The sequence below is a fragment of the Falco rusticolus genome, chromosome 3, assembly GCF_015220075.1.
Source record: "Falco rusticolus isolate bFalRus1 chromosome 3, bFalRus1.pri, whole genome shotgun sequence".
NCBI classification, from domain to species: domain Eukaryota; kingdom Metazoa; phylum Chordata; class Aves; order Falconiformes; family Falconidae; genus Falco; species Falco rusticolus.
The window spans coordinates 42,494,083-42,518,918 of NC_051189.1; the positions used below are offsets into that span (position 1 = coordinate 42,494,083).

General features: G+C 41.6%; 1 protein-coding gene across 3 annotated transcripts; it reads right to left on the bottom strand.

Moving 5' to 3' along the window:
• Positions 1–2,119: 2,119 nt before the first annotated feature.
• ADHFE1 (alcohol dehydrogenase iron containing 1) lies at positions 2,120–22,827 on the bottom strand. Of its 3 annotated transcripts, none has more exons than XM_037380570.1 (14): positions 22,745–22,827; positions 21,932–21,969; positions 19,636–19,679; positions 19,348–19,401; positions 18,014–18,168; positions 17,652–17,848; positions 17,173–17,250; positions 15,937–16,042; positions 14,521–14,673; positions 13,263–13,361; positions 12,341–12,419; positions 12,112–12,208; positions 8,834–8,991; positions 2,120–5,109 (listed from the first exon to the last, which is right to left on the bottom strand). In XM_037380570.1, exons 4-14 carry the CDS (start codon positions 19,399–19,401, stop codon positions 5,026–5,028), a joined length of 1,260 nt encoding a protein of 419 aa, XP_037236467.1. In that variant the 5' UTR covers positions 19,636–19,679; positions 21,932–21,969; positions 22,745–22,827; the 3' UTR covers positions 2,120–5,025. The 3 variants fall into 3 exon arrangements, with proteins under 3 accessions (XP_037236467.1, XP_037236466.1, XP_037236468.1); XM_037380569.1 differs by lacking the exon at positions 22,745–22,827 and adding an exon at positions 22,484–22,539; XM_037380571.1 differs by lacking the exons at positions 8,834–8,991; positions 22,745–22,827 and adding an exon at positions 22,484–22,539.
• Positions 22,828–24,836: the final 2,009 nt, after the last annotated feature.

A 24,836-nucleotide genomic window follows, 5' to 3' on the forward strand; every position in this document is an offset into this window, starting at 1 on the left:
TTTTCACTTAACTGTGCCACCTCATGGATGTGCATTAACTTTTCCCATTTAATTTCCGTGTTCAGAGAAATAAGGGAAACATCTGCTGCCAGTTGGTGTATTTAGTGTTATCTGAAAACTGAGAACATGTAATTTTTCAAAAGAAACCCAAGAGAAAGTATTTTTTTCATCCCCTCTCCTGTTACTCGGAAAGTAGTTAAGACCCTGATTAGCATTCCATTGAGCTGTGTCAAATGGTTCTTCCTCTTATTGTTATTATTTGGCTGTACACGGTTTTCTAGCGACTCACTCGTGGCAGCTGTTTCAGTACAATGGGGAAAAAAGAAAATGAATGGCATTTTAGTGGGTTATTTAATGAGATCCTAGAACTGGCAAAATAAAAAACTATATTCAGAAATGTTGCATGTAAGGGAACTGCAGCCTTCCTAATGATAGCCCAGGTTTTGGGGGTTTCTGTGTCTCTGTTTCACTGAGAAACACAAAGCAACAACATGCTTATTCTCATGGACAACCACACATAAAAAACCACATGCTAAACATTTTGTAACACACTGAGCCTGCATGAGTTCTCATATGTACACCGCAGGTAAGTACAAAGGTAACTGCCTGCCTGCAGAAAAAAACCCACGCATGTGCAAAGACAGCCAAGACCTCTGCAAATTCAGTCCCGACAGGCTGGCCACACCACTGCTTGAAGAGGAACCTCCTCTGCAGACGGCCTGGTGACAAGTCAAAGATGGAACCAAGTTTCAAGGCAAGATTAGCAGGGGTGGATAGGTGTGGAAGACCCTCTTCTCACTGCCCAGGGCTGACACTGCAGCAGACAAGCAGTCTGTGTACCACCGCATGAGCTACAGCCACTAGAGAGATCAGGAAAATTGCATCACTTTCTGGATTTACTAGCTAGTGTTTGAATTCAAATTAAGTTCCTTTTTATTTAGGAAGCACACAGGGATAGCCTGAGGAGAAATGAAGACCACCTTCAGGCCTCCTGCTGCATTGCATCAGGTTGCCCTTGTCCCTTCAGCACAGACATGCTTAATGCAGTGATGGATTTATTAGGTTGGAGCTGCTGAACCCAAGGCATACAGCACATGTCCTGGAGCACTGTGATGCTTAAGCAGATTTACTCGGGGGTTATGGAAAGTGCCTAGACATAGCTGGGCTGTGCCTCTTAATCATCAGTCTTTCTCATGCATTTTTCAGGTCTCAAGGGGATGGAAAGCCAACCACAAGACAGAAGATAAGAGCCTTGGCACATTGCCTTGAAGACGGTGCAATGAGGAATGAGCACACACACTAACCTACCTGTGCCTTCTTCCAAATTTATTCACACAGGATGATGGTGAGAGTTTTTACAGATTTAGACACATTGGTTACATATTTTTTGCTTCATTCTCTTTTTGCTTTAACTGCTGAGAAAATCAGCACTGGAATAGGAAGAGGCAAGGCCAGACAAACTATTGTACCAGTTTCCTTCATTTCTACTGATGCCAAGCAGCAACCCTGCAAGCTCTCATTACCTTGTGAGGGGAGTGGGCTCTCCATTTTGTACTCCAGGTAAAACTATACCTGCCGGTAAACTATTTTCACCAGCACTAGATATGCACTTGTTCATAGTTGCTCCCCAAAGCTAACCTTATTACTGCAGATGGATTGAGTGGGTAACCAGATGGGCCAGGGTTCGGTTTGTGTTTGCTGCCACAGAACTCAGAGAATACAGGACTAGGGGAGAGAAGTAGCAGGTCAATGTCCACAGCAAGAGTCATGAATGTGGTAACTCTTACTCTAATAGAAGTCCCTAAAGCCTCTTCAAACCGTTCTTTTGTCATGACTGAATAGCTGTCATTTATGCGTACTTAAAACCTATTCAAAAACCATGGTCTAGATAAACTGGGCACTTGTTCTTCTGACAAAACTGACAAATCCTTTTATAGTTACAGCTGTTTAAGGCAGAAAGTAAGTCTCTGACTTCACAAGGAAGACTCAAACAAGCCCCACTGCTAACAATTGCAACATTGATAGTATTGATAGTGTCATGAGATATGTAATAATGCTTACAGCTACGTACTGATTACACAGTGAGGTGTGCAGAAACAGTCTTAAATGTTCACAGAAGTACTGTGCAGCAGTTTGGATGCTTTTATTTCTGAAACATCTCTGCCATTGCTCTCTGTTGTCATCCATGACACAATGGTTTTGTCTGCACAGCACCAAGCTCACCAGGCAAATGACTTTGCAGGAGAAATCATTACGGTCCGTGAAGCTAGTGAAAGCCTAATTTCTCTGAAAGGTTTTGGTTCACAGTTACTCTATAGGATTGAAGTTAGCATGACAGAGTTAAATACTGTTCTCAAACACTTTCAAACAAGCTTGTGTTTATAGCAAGTACAATATTATTTGTTATTTGCATTTCAGTATCATCTAAAGGTAATAACAGATCCATCACAGAGGGCTTGAGTAACAAAGCAGTAATAGGAGCCACAAAAACAAGCCACCCAGACTTCACCCATGTGGGCACTCACAATTAGCATCACCCTATCTCCCCATACAAATGCCAGGCTCATGTGCACAAAATAGGCATGTTCAGAGATACAGATATATTTGATCAACTAGGTTGTCTCAGTACAGAGGAATTTAGTAAGATAATACATGAAAAACCCCAGTAACTCTTCAGTCGTGAATAAAACTACCATTGCACAGGAGCCAGGGTGTGACTCCCTGTCACACCATCACCATTTGAAAGACAGCACTGTGGGGCGACTTGAGCTCCCTTGATTTTTCCTCAGAACTAATTTCCACTAGTAACTAATAATTGGTGGTGGGAGAACACTTGTGTAGCTGACGTCTGTGAGTGAGATTTCATAACCAGTTTAAGCCAGTCAAAGATCCTGATGCTGCCAAAAGGGTGTGGAAAACAGAAACGGCCCTTCTTACAGCACCATCTGCTTATGCTGGGTTAGGTATTATATCAAACCCTTTGTCTCATCTATAAAATACAGATAAACCCTACTGTATCAGAGGGAGGTGTGAGGCTTAATTTAAAATCTAGCAAGCACTCGGCTTACCTGGTATAGGAAGTTAAGTGCAAGGTTCTGTCAGTCGAAAATGCAGGCTCTAATAACTGCCATAAATGGCAAATAAAAGGTATGCTGGAAGGAAATACCCTACCTTTCTAACTAGCTCAACAAAGTGCTCTGCTGCAGTGGTGAAACCCACATGCTGTTGAGTTCCCCAGAAAGCATATTCTCCCCAGACAGCATGGCTGCCATGAATTAGGCTCCTGGAAAAAAGATTCTCTCTTCAGGACTCTGTACTGCAACCACAGTCTGGAAAAAGGCAGGAGTGGAAAGATGAAACAGGCCAAAAGATTATACAAAAGGGTTTGACAAAAGTTTTTTTCCGAACATGGCACCTTTGCACAATACAACAAAGTGAATCCCTCACTCCTTGCTATTACATCAGCCTTTGTAACAGAGGTTCTTCTTCAGCAGAGAAAATTTAGAAGGACGTAGAAATCAAAAGTGTATCCTAGCACAGGCTGAGGCATACTGACAGTGCAGTTCCTACGGCCACTAAACGCATTCTGTGGTTAAAAACAAAATCTCCAGTCTTCAACCACTACCCATCCACCTATTTTAAGGGCATTAAACCAGATCCAGTGTCAATATCCAGTACACATCTGTCCTCAGATTCTAGGACAGCACTAGCTTTATTAGACAAACACAAGAACACAAAGGTGTAAGTTTGAGCCTTCTACTTCAGCAGGGTGATTGAAAAATGCTCCCTCCCAAGCAGAAAGAAATAAGCACACCAGAGGTTATGGGGTGGTTCTCACATTTGACTGTGCTGAGGTAGCTGCAGGAATCAGATGCTGAAAGGGTCCAACATGATTTAAATGAGCTGTACACACAACCATGACCACTTTTTAAAAAAAGAAAAATAGTATTAAAATTTTCGTTTCATTTCTCCCTTTCCCACTTCCCTTTGTCAACTGAGTTAACGAGCTGGTTAACTGCTCTGAACATGCACACTCATTCCCACATTTAACCAGAGCTCCCAGTGGGGCACTGTGCAGCCATATGCTACACCACCACTTTTTAATACTGAACCACAGCACACTGCCACTTCCTTAAGCTGGTGGCTGCATTCTGAGTGACAGCACCTGCAGGAGCTCAGCAGAAGCGATTGCTTCACAGAGAAGCAAGACACAGCTGATGGCAGCTTCCTTCCAGCAGAATGCAGCAGGAAAAGGGAGCCGTTGCCTCTACAGAGACAAAATGACCATGATGCATGATGTCTTGCTGTTACGTGGTTCCATTGAGCATGTGACCATGCTTTACTCTGGTTTTGCTCTTCCTATGAATGCTTCATATAGGTCTTAAAGAGGAAAGATAAGTCTTGGATGATAAATGTCAAAATTTTAACCCAAATCAAACTTTCAGAAAGCCTTTTCCAAACATGTATGAAGTGTGTAGGTTTTTTCTTAACCTAACAACAAAAAAGTACCCCAGTTCAACTGCCTTCTTAGCAAAGCTATATGGTAAAAAGATGATAAAGTGGAACAGAATACATTAAGGTGTCATTGTCTCCAGGGGACTCCCCCTCCCTAATTAAAAATTACCTCAATTATTTTTTAAATAACATAACTTTTTAAAACAAAATCATGGACAATTTAAATAAAAAACATAATTTGAAAAATGGTTTGGAATATCCTTTAAAACATTTTTCCACCTTTGACCACCTCTAAAGCACAAGAAAGCCTTCACTAAAGCAAGAAATCTCCTGAAACTTTTAAGCAATTTAATACTGCTGACTACCAAGCAAGAAAAATCCACAGTCAAGCCTTCATTTCAAAGCACTATTTAGTTGAAGATTAATTACTTGACCTTTTGGCAGTGTACAATGGAACAGAAGTCAAAGGTACCCAAGTTCTTTCATTCTCTAAACAAATTCAGCCCTGTATCTATAAGAAATTACCTTTGTGTCAGAATAGAGCACACTTTTCAGAACAAAATGTTTGAGCTAATAAAGCTTCATGGAAGCCTCAAAGAGGGCAGATAAGTCTTCTTCTGTTTGGGGCCGTGGTGATAGTTTAGTCACTCTCTCCTGCAACATTAAAAAAAAAAAAAAAAAAAAAAAAAAAAAGGATTACAGAAGGTTGTCAATATAATTAATCAAACAGTAGCTGAACTATGTGCCTTTGTACTAACATCCTTCACAAAGAATAACAAGGTTTTGCAAATAAGTAATGGAGTAATTAAGGTTTGAAGCATCATCAACTGTACAGTACTTTCAAGAATACATTAGTTTAAATTGCCTATAATTAAACACAGAGAAGCAAAATTAGAACGTAGTTCAGTTGCAAAGTCAAATACTTCAAACACGGGTCTTGTCAGTCACAGATGTCAGTACACTGGAGGATATTATCCTGGGAATACAGTCCATTTTAAAACCCATTTGCCAGCATTGGAACTAGTTCAGTTTTTAGGGACTGAGATTTTCAAAATCCAACATCTCTCAAAGTCCAGGAACTGCTGTAGATGGAGATAATAAGCAGTGCTTGCAACTCAAACTCCAAAAAAGAAACACAGCAAGGTATGGTAGTGAAACTGCTTACAAACACACTGGAATCGGAATACAACTTAGTTGTGGTTGGTCTTCATTTTGATGGTGATTCAACAGAATTTTTGTGTGCTGAAGTTCCACTGGCTGAAACAAAACTTGGGTATATGCTTCACTGCTCTGTTTGACAAAATAACCACAAAGGCAGGGATGGCAATTCAGAAATGCCCCGTGTTACTGAGGATGAGGAGCTGTATTAGTGTAGGTATTCAGTTACTGCAGAAAAACTCAGCTGAAAGGGCCTAAAGTTAATGTACTCATTCATACTGGTTATGATTAGTACTTTTACACTTTCAACAATCAATGACTTAAACATTTATTGAAAGATTAGAGAAAGTTACAAACACCTGCAAAGACAGAGGTGAGGCCTACAACAGGAACACATATTTAGATGAACGTGGCTACAACCTGTTTCAACATCTCCTTTGTGGAAGAAGCTGTCCCAGTAAAAGCTCTAAATTTCCCCCACCACCTTTTTCCCAGCAGATGTCAGTTGTTAGCGGCCTTGCCTCACACACTGAGTGAGGTGCTGGGGAAGGGGCTCCTCCAGCCCCCTGCCTCTGTGGGAGGCTCAGCTCAGATGCCCTCCTGAGCAGAGCACACACTGCTGCCCAGCACAACACTGCAGTGCAATGCTGCAGCCACTCCACTTCCCTCTCAGCCCAAGGGGCTGCGATTTGTGGATGGGCTGGATGTGGTTACACAGCAAGAGAGGCCACCACACTGTGAACTTAACACGTGAAATATTGGTCTAGCAGGTTGAGGAAGTCAGGGTGAGGAAGTCAGCTGTGAGATAGTCACAGTTCATAATCATGATCAGCATGGGTAGCATGGCTTGTGATGAGTCTGAAAAGTGCTGCTTAGTGTGCATAACTTTACCTACATGAGAAACTTTGCTGGTGCAGCAGTAGCAACCCAATGACACCTCCTTCCCCATCCCTGACCAGCGCTGCTACGCACACAGATCCAGCTAAAGAAAAGGCTAAGATTTTTCTATGCAGTTTTGAAACCAAATGGAAAATTCAAACAGTACTACAGCAAAAATATGTTGTTTTTTTCAGATTCACAAAATGCAAACATAACAACTCAGTGCTCAAGTACTCAACAAATTCATCAGGCTTATATCAGGCCGCTCTGGACCAAATTAGACTTTTGCAGCCCTGTGCACAGAAGTAGACAGAGTCACCTGTAAAGTCACACAGACTGACAGATGATCACCCTGACAGACTGTAGCATTTCCCAGCTGTATTGACAGAAGGCTGCACCTGGATGCTCCTCCTGTATGCCTTGACAGAGGCACCAGCACTCCCTCTGCACAAGCCTGCTGATATTTGCTGGTGCCCAGACAGCAAAGCCCTGGCTCCCTCAGTCTGACTCAGTGCATTCTCGTCTTCTGCCAAAAATGAGCAGCAATGGGCTCATCAGTGGTTCAGCCTCATTGTAGCCATCTCTGGGATGTCTGCAGGGGGTGGCTGGGCTAGAGAACAGCCCTTCCGCTATCTCTTATTTTCAGTCCTCCCTATCTCCCCTCAAACATCATCACAGGCCCAGCCACCTTAGACCCTGGAACAGCATTTTCTTTGCTAGACTCACTACTGTCTGTAAATAGGATCAATTTCAGTACACTCATTTAGAAAGGCGAATAAAATTCTGTTTTAAATTCAAGCATAGATGTTTGTCCTAACGGAGTTCCTACCCCACATCCTGTCAGTTAGAGTAGATTAGTTTTGTTTTCCTGCAGCCTGGACTTCACAGTGTGGATACACTCTACATGCTTATTAGTGCTATCACCACTGCACCACACTGCGTTGCCAACATGAATGGGTCAGTGCTGTATTCCAAAGAAAGCCTACTGCAAGACGAAAAGAAAAAATATACCAAAGATTAAACTGTATGGACTACCTCTGTGGCTAATAATGGACTATTAAGGAAGACTAATACATTTTCATCATGTTACATCTCACATACAAAAATAAGGTTTGAGAAAATATTAGGTCACCTCATTTTACACAATGCAATTAATCATCAATGCTATGAGACAACACTAAACAAATTAAAAGTCAATTTGAGCTAAACTAAAAAACAAAACCCCGCCTCGGTATCTTTGGGTGAAGAACCTTCCCCATCCGGCAACTATGCAAAACATGCCTTCAATGATATGTTGTGTTTGTGATGGCCCAAACCCAATTGTTTTAAAGGAACATATTTACTAACACAACCCTCCAAAGTGCCCTGTTACAATTTACATCCATAACCTATTTGATGGGCACTCAGAGATCTTTGTTTTATTTCTGGCTTCGCCACTGCTCTGTTGTGAGTGATCCTAAAGTTGTGCCTTTGTGTCATCTTCTCAGGTATAAAACAGCAATATTAATATTTACTTTCTGTTGTAAGTTGCTCTGAGATTTATGAATGAGGAAAGCTAGACATGGTAAGAGGTACTGTTGTAAAAAGCAAATAACCTTTCAGCCTACAAAATTTTCATTTTCTCCGTAGTATATTTCCCTTGCTACTCAGTGGAAATAAATACTAAGGAGTCAGAGCAGTCCACAGCATATGAATCAAACTGTCTTTTTAGAAGGAAGACACTGGATTTTGCTTTTAGAGTGGTGTGTTGCTTTTTGCAGTGTCTTTGTGAGCACTGAAACAATAAAGAGTATTATAAGTTTAATCTGTATCATCCCAGGGGACCTTATTTCAAATTCTGATGGGAGTCAATGGAACAAAAAAGCCATCTGGGAAGAAAAGTGCAGCTTCTCAATATGGAAAAGTTTAATGCAAAGTGAGCTCAATCATTCCTACCAGATAGCACTTGGCACTACGGCTTCACCTATAATCCATTCTGCATATAGAATTAACAGAGACAGTTATGAAAAAGCAGTCAGTGTCTTCAACAAAGATCAAAGGCCTGTGAGAAACATCCTCTTTTTTAAAAATGTGACATTTAAAAAACCCAAACCCAAACACCTAGCCATTCTTTTTGAATCCATGTGAAGAACAGACTGCAGCATACACTCCATCTCACTGAAAAGAAAAACCTAAACCGTGCAGAGAAACAAAATACAGTTGAATAGCCATAATTTTATCCATTTTAATTGTTTTCATGTAGGGCTAGAAAAAATACTTGCTTGAAAAGAAACACTTCTCTTTTTTCAAAAATCTGTTCTATTTTATTTGACAAAAACCCCTGGTTTGCTTTCTATCTTACCTGAGGCAGAGTGCCTTTGACTAATGCAGGGATGTCTGCTTTAGAATAACCAATTGCAGCTAAGCCATCATCAACATTCAGATCAAATAGGAATTTCCGGAGTGTGTCTGCCAAAATAAACCCCGCATCTTTGATTCTGGCAGTGCGGATGTCAGCTCCTAAAATAAGACATAATGCCTTGACTGTAGGGTGGAGAGAGCAGAGGAAGCCTGTTCTGGACTTAATTTAATCATAATATCAGCTGAATACATAACCATACATAACAGTCACTGCCCTAAAAGCAACATGAAGTAAAAAGAGGAATCAGTCTTCATTTTACAGTTGGAATAGTCTGTAAAAGGTGAAGTAAAACAAGATCAGGAGAAGCAGGTAACTGCTGCCAGAAAGACTAACTGCCACATGAAATTAACTTCCTTTCCCCCTGTGCTTACAGGGAGAAGCACTTTTCAGTCTGACTAACTGCTGGGAGGAAAGAACCTAATGCGTGAACACCAATGGTATTTATTTTTATGGACAGTGAGCCAAATGCTAACTTTATTTTAAGGCCTTGAGTTTGCTGACATCTAGAGGACATGGAAACCACTGACTATTCTGTTCAATTACACATTGAAAGAGACTACTAGAGCACACAGGCTGAGAACGACAGGAGATGGCAGGGCAGTGTTCAAGGGGATAAATAAATCCTAAACTTAATTCTATTTGAATATGTTCTGACTTGTGGAGGAACTGGTATCTTTGAAACATCTACTGAACAGTAATGAAAGCATCATTATAAAATGAAAGATTACCAATATTTCCCCTGCTTCAGTGAATGGTCAGGACTTACTTAGAAGTAACAATAAAAACATGTCCAGATAGAAGACACAGGTTCCTCCTTATCATCTCTTTTCAAAGTAAGCTGTTTTCCATGTAACTTCAATGATGTTACACCAGAACTATGCTAGGTCCAAGTGCCATACTGAGAAATGAGTAAGAGCACAACATAGCTACAGGAAAAATATTTTCTGTGATCCTCATGCAGTTCAGTGTAACATTCAGAGAGGCTTAAGTGAACAGGAGACAGAGAAAATAATTTGAGGAGTTCAGATACTTGGGTAGTAAGACTGGCAGTCCTGTTAGTAGATAATGTCTGGGAGAAATTGATAAATAAGGTATGACAAAGTCTTGTACAAAGTCTTACGCTACTGGGACTATGCCACGCAGTCTGAGTTTATCCCAAGTTTTGCTGCAGAGGTGTAACATAAATCCAGTATCTTCAGATAGTAAAGTAGAAGGGAAAGGGAGGAGGGGAAAAAAAGGACAGTGAAATGCTAAGGACAGTTTTAAAATATTGCTGTAGTTCCAGTACTTTCTTCTGGCTCAACCTAGTATACATCAGTCCATCAGTCTTTTATTGTACTTAGAAAATTTCTGCCTACATGCATACCTATTTCAACTGTTTAAGAATCTACCCAGGGAGGTATTAAGATTTTTCTGGCTGTACCCAAATTCACGGCTGTACATACACACAACAGAACTATTTAGTAATCTGCTTCACGTCACAGAATACCTTCTTAGTCATTGCATTTGGCAACATGACAGATTTGAATTAGCTACTGTAGTCAGTTGGATTCTGGATTGGAATCAGAAGTAAACACCCCAGATGGGAATTAAAAAATTCAATTCCATGTGACATGTTTTCAGCAGAGTCCCTTTACAACAAGGCAGACAATAATGTAGCTAAAATTTCTACTGAGAAAATTACCTGAACTTTTAAAGACAGAGTGTATGGCAGCAGTTCATACCACAAAACCTAAAGGAACTGCTTTTCAACCACTTGTTTTAAAATCAAGGAGCCAGAGTTCAAATTCTGATATGCTGTGTTGGCCATTTATCCAGAAACATTTTTTTAAGTCTACTTTGAGTTGCAGGTTATTGCTGTAGGAACACAGACATTTTATTGCTTAGTATACGATTCTAACTAGGTTTGTGTTCTGCTTCCGACCACAGGCAGGACTGCATACTTCAGAGGAAGGCTGAACAACCTCATAGCCAACATTTATAAAATAAACGGAATTTTCCCCCAGTGTAGTTCTGACCATGTTATTTTACATTGTCTTTAAAACATTGTGATATTTTAATTGTTTATATAACAGTCCCATGCCTTCTTGAAACCCACAATGCTTTCAATTACTTACACAAGGAAGACACACATGTGACTGGATTGCTTTGACTTGGATACAGAAGGCTGACCATACAAGGGACTGAACACAGATCTTCCAAATACCAAGGGAGTTGCCCTAACCACTTTCTGTCTACTCTCTACACTGCTGTGCATGTGACTGTGATTGCTCATTAGCGAGCATGGGTATTAGCAGCAGTTTAGCTACAACAGTCTAGAGCAGAGAAAAAACCTGCCCTTAGATATAAATAAATTAGACCACTGCAGAGCCATGCTGTCACAGCTAGATTGCTAACAGCTCCAAGTTTACATGACTGAAAGCTAGTTTATTACACAGTCATGCTGGGGGTGCAGTGAAGAGGTAACCTTTCTCTAGGATACCTTCCAGTGATGGGTTGCACAGATAAAGCACTGTATGAAAAGGTAACCTTTAAATGAGCTGTCAGCTTGAGCATTTACTTCCATTCTACTAAGCAGCAAAAAAGGCCACTTTGTTCCTTAACCCACTTCCCAGCCATCACAGATGTATCCACAGAATAGCTGCTCCGTGCTTTCCCTTGACATCAGCCACTGAGAAATTCCAACATCTACAAACAAGCTTAGGCCTACATTAGAAAGACCAAAACCCACAGCTGTGTGTCACAGAAAAAGAGCAGGAGTGATTCAGAACATCACTCTATCCTAATTCATTGCCACAGCAGGGAATTTGTTAGGCAAAATGCTTCCTTTTAGCTAGCAGACGCACCTGAGTACTTGTTTGTTTTATGGTATCTAAAATAACTACTTTCCATACAGCACCAAGAGAGATGCCAATCACAGCTACTTTCTCCTGATTCATAACAGACCTACAGCTAATTTCAGCTGTCCAGTTTTCTAGCCAAGAATGCGGCTTCTCCAGCTTGCTTCTCTAACCATGTCATCCAATATCAAAATTTAGCATTATTCTACCTAAGTTTGCATTATGTGTAACTCAGACTCCAGAATCTTGTTCTTTTAAACTTAAAACCCTTGCAACAACCAACTACGATTGCTTGCGCACACTTCTTTTTTTCCTCCCAAAGACAATTTGGAAAGAATTCCATTTGTATGAGTAAGTTGTATCCATAGAGATTTCTACCTAGTATCTCTGCAGCTTCCAAGTGCCGCTCAGGATGTATCTGTGCCGTGAAAGCAAACACTGCTGGGGATGTCAGCACCACAGAAAGGCCATGTGGCTGGGGAAAAAAAGAAGAAAAAAAGAATAAAATCACATCAACAGGACAGGTACTTCAACTTCAATACTCATTAATGTGAAATAACAGAGAACTGAAATGCATAATACAAAACAAAGATAAACCAAATTTTACCACTAAGGAGTGATCCACATTATAATCCTTTGGTTTATAGGTTTTCACCAAACCAGAAATAGGGTAAGACATTCCATGGCTGGAACAGAACGTAGAGAGAAAGTGGTTAGGGCAGCAATCCCGGTATTTGGAAAATTTGTGTTCAGTCCCTTGTGTGGTCAGTCTTCTGTATGCTTACTGTATACTGTACTCTTAGATACAGATACTCAGAAGGTATTTAGGTACAGGTATGATACGGACATTAGGTACAGACAGTCCTCATCCCTCTGCACCTAATCTGCATCCCAACCTGATCACACATCTTGAGAAAAATAAACATTAATTTTAATGTATAATTAAAGAGTGGATTTTCTCAAACAAAGGAAAAGGAATGTCTCTGAAAAGAATGGCTGCTAAGAACTTCTCCACATAATTCAGGCTTAGGCTTTGCTTCTCTGAGATTTTCACCCACATGAAACCATATTACCTTGCAATATTAATCACAGCTTATTTCAGCCTGCTGAACGCCTACCCCACAGACAAACTTACAGATCACTGCATCACTTCAGGAATGGCAGAAGATTACCTTACTGCTGTCTCACTGCACAACAGCTGGCAAGAAATCCAACGTTTTAAATGCCATTGTTATTGGGGTATTTTTTTCCTGACTGATTTTTACTATCAAGGAAGGTAAAGACAACCATGTTTTGTAATTTTTACATGTTTGGATTTGAGTATCACAAGTCACAACACACAATCCTCATACACATAAATGCCAAGAGTCCATCAATTTCTCACAACATATGGCTCCCCCTGCATCACAGGCCAGGCTATGATGTCTTACTATATATGCAGCAACAAAGGCAGAGACATCTTTGACAATCTGAAACAAACAGTATCTAGAAGCTGACCTCAGATTGAGTTAATAAGTTTCTGTACTCACCAGAGATGAACACCAGCATTGCCAAAGCCAATACCAGCAAAAGCACTTGCTAGGTGCATCTTGGCTCTTGCTTCATGGTCTTCGGGATTTCTGATGGCTCTGTGCACCACGGAGAAAATGGTACCAGTGAATTCACAAACATTGGTAATTCAGGATAGAGAAGGGAGAGAGGGCTTCTTTATGGACAAATATAACCAAAACCTCTATGATAAGCTGAGATAAAAATGCTGGGAATAGGATCAAGTCACACTTCAATCAGAGAACAATCCTGCTTCTGGATCGGTAAGTAGATCAAACTGGTCCAGTGAAGGGCAAGTTTCCTTTCAATTTTCAAAAAACTGAGTACAAAGAGTGAATTTAGCTGTATTCACCTCAGTGGTGGTTTGAACAATTCTGCTTAGGAACTTTGGCAATCCTATGTATGGCTCCAAGATCACTCAAGCTTTCTCACCATCTTGTTAGGTGGTGGTCTGGACCCCACCACCTGTGCAGGAAGAGAACAGGGTTCCTTGCCTTTCTATGCATCAGACTGCTTGTGTAGTATTGACAACACAGAGAACAAGTCCCATGAATAGATTCCACAGGAACAATAAACAACTACTTTGACTAGCTAGGTACTATAACGATTTTTTTTACAAAAAAACCCCACACTGATTTTTACTAGAAGTGAACATGGTATACAACAGCTATACACAGGCTACAACTTTATTGGCAGGGATCAAAACTAACTCCTAGTTAAGTCAAAACTTAATCTAAATCGAAGGTCTTCTAAATATGAACTAGTTTTCAGTAAATGCATACTTTTGCACATTCGTAAGTGCATGTGGTTACCCTCTTGATGGATGTGTAAGGATCTTAACTTACACTGAAGGTCACAGAAATTATACCCACAGTATTTTGTCAATTTTGTTACATATTCCCCTTATACTGTGTCATAGAAAGGGGATTCTTGAAAAAAATATGTGAATGCTACTCCCATATTAACTGAGCAGCTTGAAGTACCTTTAACTGAAGACTTATATAATATTCACAGAAGTATTAAAAACCTACCTCCTCAAGACAACCTAGTAACCCTAGTTTTACTTTCAGTTTTATTTGAAAAAATTTTGCTTTAATTATATAAATCCTAAAGAAGGGTCGAAAATGAAGGTTTAATGTAGTCACTTGCTTAGCTTAAAATTCAAGTTCTTCTAAGCATCCCTTTTTGGGCACTGAAGACTGAACATACTGCAAGGCAGGTGGCTGTTAAAGGTATTACCTTTTCAAATATTTAGCCACAATGCGCAGAGCATGAAGAGCCCAGACATCACTGATGGGGTTGCTGCCTTGGTAAGCTGGTCGGTTGATTGGATTTGAAGGGCAGGGACTGCGCATGTTGTAAGGAAGAGCTGTGTATGATTCCAGAGCATGGCTAAAAGAAAGATTAAAATCCAAATAATTTAAGTGGGAGAGCTCCATTTTACTGCCCTGCTGTCCTCTGAATGCAGGTTCTTTTTATGTACTTCTGGTGTTTTAACAATTGCTGCAAATAGAAATACAATCTTGTAGACAACTGGCAGAATGCTGGATGGGCACCTCCAGAGCACTTCATTCCTGAACAAACATACAGAAGGCAATCCAAATAGTCACAATCTATCAGCTCACACCACACTTAAAGTTACGTTGGATGAACTGGCATCTCGGTGTGCAATGCTTTTGACAGAAGAGCACTGTACATCTGCAATGAGTCCATTTCCTTTCTGTAGTACAGGAACCGTAAGTAGCTTCAGCACTGGAAACATTGTAAGCTACCTTTCTTCTAGAGGTATTGACCTTTAAAAATCAGGAGTATGATATTTAAGCTAAGTGGAACTGCCAACAGTCTCACCTCCCAGATACTTGTGAATCTGACCACATAAAGAAGGGGCACTGCCTACATTGCTACATTCAGAGTACAAACTACAGACAAACCATTTTCACTTATAGACAAATGCCTCTATTCCATTACAGACACCGCAGTTCAGGATACTTCACCAAGCTTGAGAAATCACACAGTTTCATTATACATCTATTACTTTAATATACACAGCACCTAGAAGCAAAATAAGCTTTGGCTGTCGGAATAGAAACTTCCATGCATTTTGTGCAGTTAAAAGCTGTAGGTTTAAGATGAGAAAATTCTGGGCCAAGTGGAAAACAAATTATGAGAGAGGTTCCAAAGATGGTCATAACTGGGCTAAGACCTGCCAGCACCCCATAAGCCTTCACAAATTCTTGTTGACACATCATTGCTTTTATTAGAAAATCCTTGTTCTCTGAAACAGAAATCTATTCTCTGCCATGTCTGTGAGACATGCTAATGCTGTCACAATTGTCATTAATCATCTACATGACCTCTTAAAAAAGGACATCTGGACTCTCTTCCCTGACAACCAACCTGGAAGCAAACTGTTTCTCCAGTGCTCTGCAAAAACTTTAAAATTTCTGCAAATGAGCGATTTGTTTCCATATATTCTGAGGGGTGGTAGTGCAATTAAGTAAAAGGAAAGTGTAACAGAAACCACCTTAACAAGACCAGGAAAGGCAGAAAAAACATTATCCTTTTCTGCTCCTAAAATATATTTTTTCTACAATCAACACAGTAAAAAATACAAAATTTAATAAATTCAAGTAGCAGCCCACACAGAAAACTCACCAAAGGACATCAAAGCCACTGTTGGCAACTATTCGCTCAGGCATAGACAGTGTGTGTAAAGGATCAATGATGCCCAGTGTTGGCTTAATGGCTCTTGAAGCAATACCTGCAATATGTGAGGAAAACGAGTTAAAGAGTTTTTGCAACAAAATAGGACAAGTGTAATGTTCAAAACATAACAATAATGAGGGGAAATGATTTGAAACTATGAAGATAAAAGCAAAGAGAGAGAAGGGAGAGTAAGAAGTATCTGTGAACGTAAGTCTTACTGATGATAAAGTCTGAGAGTTGTATGATTTGAGACTTTTGCCTGAAGTGAATTATACCAGACAATGTTCTCTCTTCATTTGTAACCCTCCCTGAGCAGCCTATACTTGCAAACTGTCTGTGCTGAATGGCATCTGCAACAGTATTATTAGATTTGTATCATCTGTGAACAATCAGAGGGCAAGACTGGTTTGTGTCTACAATCAATTGCTATTGCTAATTGCTGTCTTCAGCATCTGTAATAACTGTGCCTTTGTATTTTGGTTAAGGGAGCACAGACATAGCTTTGAGAGAGACAGGCACAGACTGACTGACTACGTACAGACTAGAAAACTCTGAGCTATGGTCAGAACTCCTTAGCATGCCCATTTGTGTCCCAAGTACTGTAGACTGTTTGGCATATAAAATCCACATGTTTAGAAGTAAAACCACAGAACAACTATGAAGCTCAAGATGACATTTTAGCCTTAATCTTTATTTGCCTGGGATGAAAAGGCCAAAGGAAGACCGTGCCCCTCACTTGCACAGTGTCTTAGGCCTGAGGTTTCAAAAGTCAGGAAAAGGAACATTTGGTTGCAATTACACAGCAAAGAAACAGAAGTCTTAAAAGCAGAAAGAAAAATACAGAGGAAATAAGGAACAGTTGGTTGACCCTGAATGTAAGTAGAAATTTCCTTTGCAATTAACATTTTCTGCCATTTAAGGACTTGAAAGTTTTTAGTTTCCTGTTTTGACTTCAAACTATAATCCAGTGTATTACATAGGCATTTCATTATGTTAATATGCTATAAATTTAATTCAAGGAGGAAACCTTTAAGCTCTTCAAATTTGCCCACAGCAGTTGAATCAAACAAAATGACACCTGAAATGATACGCAGTATCCCCTTCTTTCAAGGCAGGGAAATAACAGAGACATTGGAAAAGCAAGTCTTGAATAACAGACATAAAAAACACCACACCAAACCTCACCGGTTTTTACTTTTAGTTCTTTGAAGTCAAAAATGGCAACACCAGTGGTTTCGCTTCCAGTTCCAGCTGTTGTAGGAACTTAAAAGGAAGAATGGGAATAACAAAAAATTGTAAGTAATACATAATATTGCAAAAGGAATAAACAAAACCACAAAAGTAACACCACCAAAACTTCAGGACCCAGGAAATCTTGAAGGTATCCCTGATTTGAAGCCAACAGGTCAAACAGAAACAGCTACTTTGATCTCTTTTCTCAGTAAAAAGGAGTCAAACCCAGCTAAACAAGAAACTAATGACAAAACCTGTGATTTTACTACTGAAGTAAACAGCAAAATTGCTGCTGAATACAACCAGAAAGGTAAGCCCAAAGGAAGTTGAAACAGTCGTGGTAAATTGATTTCAGTAGAAGTATCATACAGAGCGTAGAATGACTCCCCTTCTAGCCCTCGCTCTCCACACACACACACTTCCTGCTTTACCTGCAATAAGTGGCTTGAGGGGCACAGTGACAGGCTTCCCTTTCCCAATAGGAGCATTGACATAATCCAAGAAGTCTGATGTAGGGCTGGATGCATACAGGTTAGCAGCTTTACAGGTGTCCATTACAGACCCACCTCCAACAGCAACATAGGCATCAAACTCCCCCTTTTTAGCAAATTGAATGGCATCCAGGAAACTTGGAAAATAAGAACAGGTTCCCAATTAGTATGGAGAAAAACAGTACACAGACAAATTAACTATTAAGATGATTGCACAGGTCACAAGGAGGTGTTTAACAGCCATACAGCATGCTGTAAACGCCTAGGCACTACTTGGAGAAGCACACTGTCAGAAGAAGTACCTTTGGTCTGTTGGCTCCACCCGGACATTATCATACATCTGAAAGTTTATACCATATTTTGCCAAGGAATTCAATACTGCGTTTACAGGAGGGAGTTGGGAGAGGTTTTTATCTGTCATCAAACAAACTTTTCTAGCACCAAGATTCTGCAGGTCCTAAAATAACAATGAAATTAAAAAAAAACCAACTGGTATGAAATCATACACTCAACTATTTAAATACTAATCTAAATCAACGGAACCATTTAATAATAATAAAAAAACCAACCTAAAAATAGATGGCTATTGTAAAATTTTTGAAACAGTATCAGCTACAGAAAAAGAGGCTTAACCACATACATATAGGATGCTGAAAACAGCATAAAGTATAAAGCTGCCAAACTTACATAGCTGAAGTCTTATGGTAGAAGAAAACTAATGATAAAGATGTTGAACAAATGAAAACCATGTGGAACCACTTAAGATTACAGCAAAATGTAAAGTATTTTTTTTGAAATATTTTTTCCTACACAATTCCTGTGACACAAAAAGGCTTTTCCACAAATTAGGTCTCCCCTGCCTGCCTACCAAAGCATGTATTAAAATCCTGAAAAATTAATATTGAATATTTATTTATTGATGAAAAATCAAAATAAGGTGGCAAAAAAGAAAAATAATACTACATTCTAACCTTTGCTAAATTGTCACAATAGCTATACATACTTGCAATTCAATAACCCTAATGCTGTTTGAAGACAGATGTTCTGCCTAACTTAATTTACTATCAGACTACTAATTTACTTTATAAATTTGCAAATAAAAGAGAGAACTGTTAATGCCATAAAAGCCAAGACAGGTAAAAAATTATAAATGAAAAAAACAATGATAAAGGCAAACTGGAACAATGTACTCAGACTGCTGAAACAAAAATTCTATACTTTTAACAGTGCAAAATGTATATTCACCTAATATAATAGAAAGTCTGATTCATTTTATTGAGCTTTTTAAGAGAAAAAAGTGATCTTGAGATTCAAAATTTTTCCAATTAAATTCCTTGTCAGAGAAAAATACTGTTGCGAAATCCTGGCAATTCATCAATGATCAATTTAACTATCCACTAAGCTGCACTTGATGCAGTCACTTATACCACAGCAACACTGACATAACATGATTCTATTCTTTACCCAACAGTGTTTTCCAGTCACTTTACACTGGCATATATGACTACACACTACAAAGCTGTGGAGATTCAGACACACCATATGTAAGCTTTCCCTTATAAAATGGATCAATAGCAGCAGCAGCCCTTTGGAAAATAACTTTTCACCAGTGAGAGGCTTAACTATGGAAGCTTACCATGCCAATCTCTTTAGTAACTCCTTGTCCATATCGGATGTTCGAAATGGCCATCTACAAAAAGAAAACCAACAAAAACCAAACAAAAAACCCAACAAAAGCCCCAAACAAACAACCACCACCACCACCTAAAGTATTTTCTCAGGAAAAATGGAGAAATGGCATCTAGTCTCAAGCTGTCAAAGTGAAATATAAATATTTACTAATGTAAATATTTGTTAATTGCCATATTTGGAAGTACACAAAACTACTACTTTTAAATCAAATATATTTTATTATTAAATCTACCTCAAATGCATAGTCTGTATCTCCCAGGATAGGCCGTTCAGGGACTGGAATGGAAATGAAACAGTAAAATTAGGAAATAAAAAGCGACTTCAATCTGTACCTCAATACTAGAGCTGACAGATTCCTTTTCTTTTAAAATCACCAATACATTTGCACAGGTCATCTTGGCTTGGCTGGGTAACAGTTGCCCATTTCATCGCTTGTTGTTTGTGAGATTAAAGATCCAAGTACTCCATTTGCAATTCAGCAAAACAAGTATGAATCCTTTGTTCAAGAATTAATTCTTTCCTATAAAAACCGAGTAAGTTAGCAGAAAGTTTGCATGAAGCTTGTTTGCAGTCTGCAATGAACAGAACACATACTAAGTACAACTGAGTATCTGCTGAGCATATGGGCTGCTACATACAGGTTGAGAGGTGTTACAAATGTGTAGGGGCTACACCACAACCTTCAGAACAACTTTTAAGATGAATCCATGAGACAGCCTCCAGACACCCAGACAGAAAACTACTTTTGTATGTGAGAGTAATACTAACAGGTGTTTACACTTCTTTTTACTTCTGCCTAGTGCTGAACTTGCAGGAAAAACTGAATTGCTTGCTTGAAAACTAAGAAACTAATATGCATTGCTAATAATAAAGTGTTTGAGTAAGAATCAATGAGTCATTATCAACTTTATAAATACCTTCTCTCTTCTACTAAATAAGGATAGTGTTTCAGTCATATCCTCTCTGCCATGTCATTCTTACGTGAATTACGACAAAACTCTCAATTTCATGCATATCCTGATTTTGCCACAAAGTGAAACAAACTGCATCAACCAAACAGTTCATTCTTCTTCAAGAAAAGATCAGATGAAGCATTCTACTCTTCCTGCTGAAGTCATGCCTTCTGTCTGCTATATTAATTGAAAATATGTGATTTGGATTCAGATCCAATGAATGAAGCCATGATAATGAGTCTTACAGAGCTCTAGGGTGCACTGAAGCACTGACCCACAACATTAACAGATAGATGTATTAAAATCCTTTATGCACTTTCCATTCAAGCCCAGGCCAGCTGCTATCAGCTCTTTCATTGCCATCTCTTGCTAGGCTGTACGTGTTTGACCTCTCCTGGTGTTGGAGTCTGCTGTATTCTCAGTCAGCAATCTGACAGGCTAAGGACATGCCCCAGCAATTTACCCTCTTGCTTTCTGATAGTATAATAGATGCCCTGCTATTATATTCTTGAGCCAACTAACTTTCAGAAAGAATTTTACTGAGTTCAGAAACTACATTATTTCCATGAACGCTGCCAAGAAACACAACGAACATTTTTTTTCTGCTACAGTCACTGTTAAATCAATTCCCACTATTTAGAGACTTAACTGAACTGATACCATCTTGCTACATCATTGACTCAATTGCTGCCTAAAACTTGAGAGGGTTTTAACTAAGACTTCTATTTAGAAAGGGCTTAGATTGAATTGACTGAGTAGGTCATCAAGCAGACAAGTAGAATGAGATTCTATTTCTCTGCCGTGCTATTGTCTTGCTCTATGTGTTGGACAAAACAAATATCTGAATGTATGTATAGCTTTTCTGTATGTAAAATGGTAATGGTAATTCTTTAAAAACTGTCTTAAGCAAAGCACGTGAAACCAAGCAACTCAGAATTATATATTGCTGAAATCATGGCCCCAAATACTAATTTTTATTGGATCTGGAAACCGACCAGCACACAGCTATTCCCAATAGCCTCCCTACAGTCAATGCAAACAAATTCCTCCCGGGTGACTTGTTCACTCAGCACAGCTCTCCTGCTCTTACTCTACAACCCTGGCCTAAGTGAACTGCATTCTCAGGACTGACAGTGTAAAAAGCCTATGGGAGATTATATTGCTCAAGCCAAAGCAGACCTCTGTGAATAGCTCCTTTTTATCCATATAGCTTCCGGTTTCTCTTCTAACATAACAGATACATATTTTTCTCCTCAAAAGCAGATCTAAAGTTGAGATGGCTCGGCGATGACCACAGTAGCAGCAGACACAGCAAATTTCTGATCAACTTGCCTCACCGTAAGGGGAGGGAGGGACAGGATACGTTAGTGTTGGCTTACGTGGAAACAGTGAAGCTCTCCAACAACAGCCACGATCATTGTACAGTTGCGAAGTGTCAGAGCTCGCCTTCTCTGTTATGCTGCTCTCTTTCTTACCCGTTACCTGCACCCTCTGCCCACGTTACACCAGTAAGTACAGCTCTACTGGGCTACGGTCTCCTACAGAACTATTGTGGTGACACAAATTAAGTCTTACCTTGGGAGTAAGTGTGGCAATGGCTCGGGCACCGACATCTAGTTAAAAGGTACGGGGGAAAAAAGAAAGCAAAAAAAAAAAAAAAAAAAGCATGGTTAAAGGGGAAAACTAAACCAGAAAAATGCCATCTGTCCTTGGCTGTAGGTCTCCCCTGTGCACCCGTTGATCGTGCCCTACCCCAGAGAGGCCTGGCCGCGGAACCCGCCCGCTCCCCTGGACCCGGGGGAAAGGCCGGCAGCGGGGGCCCCACCGACGGCAGAACTCGGGTAGGTCCCGGCAGCTGGCCCGCGGGGTGCCCGTGTGTAAGCCTGGCGGCCACCGCTGAGCAGGGGGCACCGGTAGACCCCCAGCGAGGACGCGATCGCTGCTTTTCACTTGTAAAACGCGGCAGCCGCCCGGCCCCGGCCCCCGCCTCGGCACCTGCCGATAAAGGGAAGATAAACGGCGGCCCCACGGGCGGCCCCGCCGGGCTCCGGGCCTGCCGCAGGGGGGAGGCCGCCTGCCGTTCCCGCGCCGAGGCCTCCTCAGCCGCCCCCGCCCGCCCGCACTCACGCGGCCCGCTGCAGCTGCCGCAGGAGCGCTGCCGCCCGCTCGCGCCCCGCCGCCATCGCCGCGGCTCCGGGGGCCGGCCGGGCCGGGCGCCGCGCCTCCTCCTGCGGCGGGCGGCGGGGCAGCGCGGGGTCCCGGCCCCCGCCTGGCACGCAGCTGACCAAACCCAAGGACTTCACACGGCTGAAAGACGAACTGCCCTCGTTCAGCTCCCGCAACCAAGACCCTGGCCATAAATGGTCGGTACCAAACGGCAAAACTCACCCCACGCCTGTTGGGAGGAAAGCAACAGCTTAAAAATGGCAATTCTGCCAAGCGCCGAGCCAGGAGAAGCATTAATGGCCTGCAGGGCCCCTGCCTGAGGCTGTGAAACCTTTTATCTGCTTGGGAGGGCCTAAAGCAGCAGCACCCCTGACGTGCCCGCAGCTTGGCTGGGGTTCTTAGAATCACGGAATCGTTTGGGTTGGAAAAGACATTTAAGATCATCAAGCCCAACTATTTAACCTAGCACTGCCAAGTCCACCACTGAACCATGTCCCTAAGCACTGTGTCTGTGCATCTTTTAAATACCTCCAGGCATGGTGACCCAGTGACTTCCCTGGGCAGCCTGTTCCAGTGCTTAATAACCCTTCTGGTGAAGAAATGTTTCATGTCCAGTCTAAACTTCCCCTGGCACAACTTGAGGCCACTTCCTCTTGTCCTGTTGCTTGTTACTTGGGAGAACGACACCTGGCTCCACCCCGCTACAGCCTCCTTTCAGGTAGCTGTAGAGAGCAGTAAGGTCTTCTCCCCTCAGCCTCCTTTTCTCCAGGCAAAATGCCAGTTCCCCCAGCTGCTCCTCATAAGCCTTGTGCTCCAGCCCCTCCACCAGCTTCGCTGCCCGTCTCTGGACACGCTCCAGCCCCTCAATGTCCCTCCTGCAGTGAGGGGCCCAAACCTGAACACGGCATTCGAGGGGCGGCCTCACCAGTGCCCAGTGCAGGGGGATGGTCACTGCCCTGGTCCTGCTGGCCACACGGTTTCTGACACAAGCCAGGGGGCTGTTGGCCTTCCTGGCCACCTGGGCACACTGCTGGCTCACGTTCAGCCAGCTGTCGACCAGCACCCCCAGGTCCTTTTCCTCTGGGCAGCTTCCCAGCCGCTCTGCCCCAGCCTGTAGCGCTGCGTGGGGTTGGTGTGACCCAAGTGCAGGAACTGGCACTTCTTGTTGAACCTCACACACTCGGCCTCGGCCCACCGGTCCAGCCTGTCCAGATCCTCTGCAGAGCCTCCTGCCCTCAAGCAGATCAACACTCCCACCCAGCTTGGTGTTGTCTGCAAACTGACTGAGGGTGCACACCTCACCCAGATCGTTGATAAAAATATTAAACAGGACTGGCCCCAGCACTGAGCCCTGGGGAACACCACTTGTGACTGGCCATCAATGGGGTTTAACTCCAGTCACCGCCACTCTTTGGAGCCAGCCATCCAGATATTTTTTTACTCAGAGAACAGTATGCCTGTCCAAGCCATAAGCAGCCAGCTTTTCCAGGAGAACGCTGTGGAAAATGGTGTCAAAGGCTTTACTGATGACTAGGGAGACAACATCCACAGCCTTTCCCTCATCCACTGAGTGGGTCACCTTGTCATAGAAGATGTGGTTAAGCATCAGCTGCCTTTCTTTTCCAGCAGGTCCCATGATCACCTGGTTGTCCTGTATGTGCCACATGATGGTACACAAGATAATCTGCTCCATAACCTTCCTCAGCACCAAGGTCAGGCTGAGAGGCCTGTAGTTTGCCAGATCCTCCTTCCAGCCCTTCTTGTAGATGGGCATAACGTTTGCAAACCTACCTCATTGCTGCTGGAGTGTACAAACTACCCAGGATTTTAGCAGAGAAAGTTCACCAATAATGTTGTCAGCAGCACTGAACACTTACAGGGGTGTGTGCACGTGTGGAAAAACGTGCTCTCTTTTTGAGCAGGTAGGTGTGCCCTGTGGAAATGCTAGGAAGATCGAAGGTCTGGAATATATCTCAAAACAACGTTCTCCACTTGTCCAAGTGCTTTTTACCCCTGCTTTGCCTAGCTACTTATGCTGAAAGCTTGGCATAAGTGGGTTGCGTCCACAAGATCATTCCTGCCACCAGCAAGTCCAAAGCAGCCTGCAGTGGTCCAGACTACTCAGCATTGAGGCAAGAAACATCCAAGAGGCAAAGAATACATGTTATGCAAAGCCTGTAGGTTGAGCACTGTAGTCATTCTGTCAATGCCATCAAATCCCTTCTGTTCCAAGGTGTACATACTCTGCCATCTGCTACCATCTTGCAAAACCTTGGTTTGTGTTTTTTGATCAACCTGCCATCCTACAGTACTG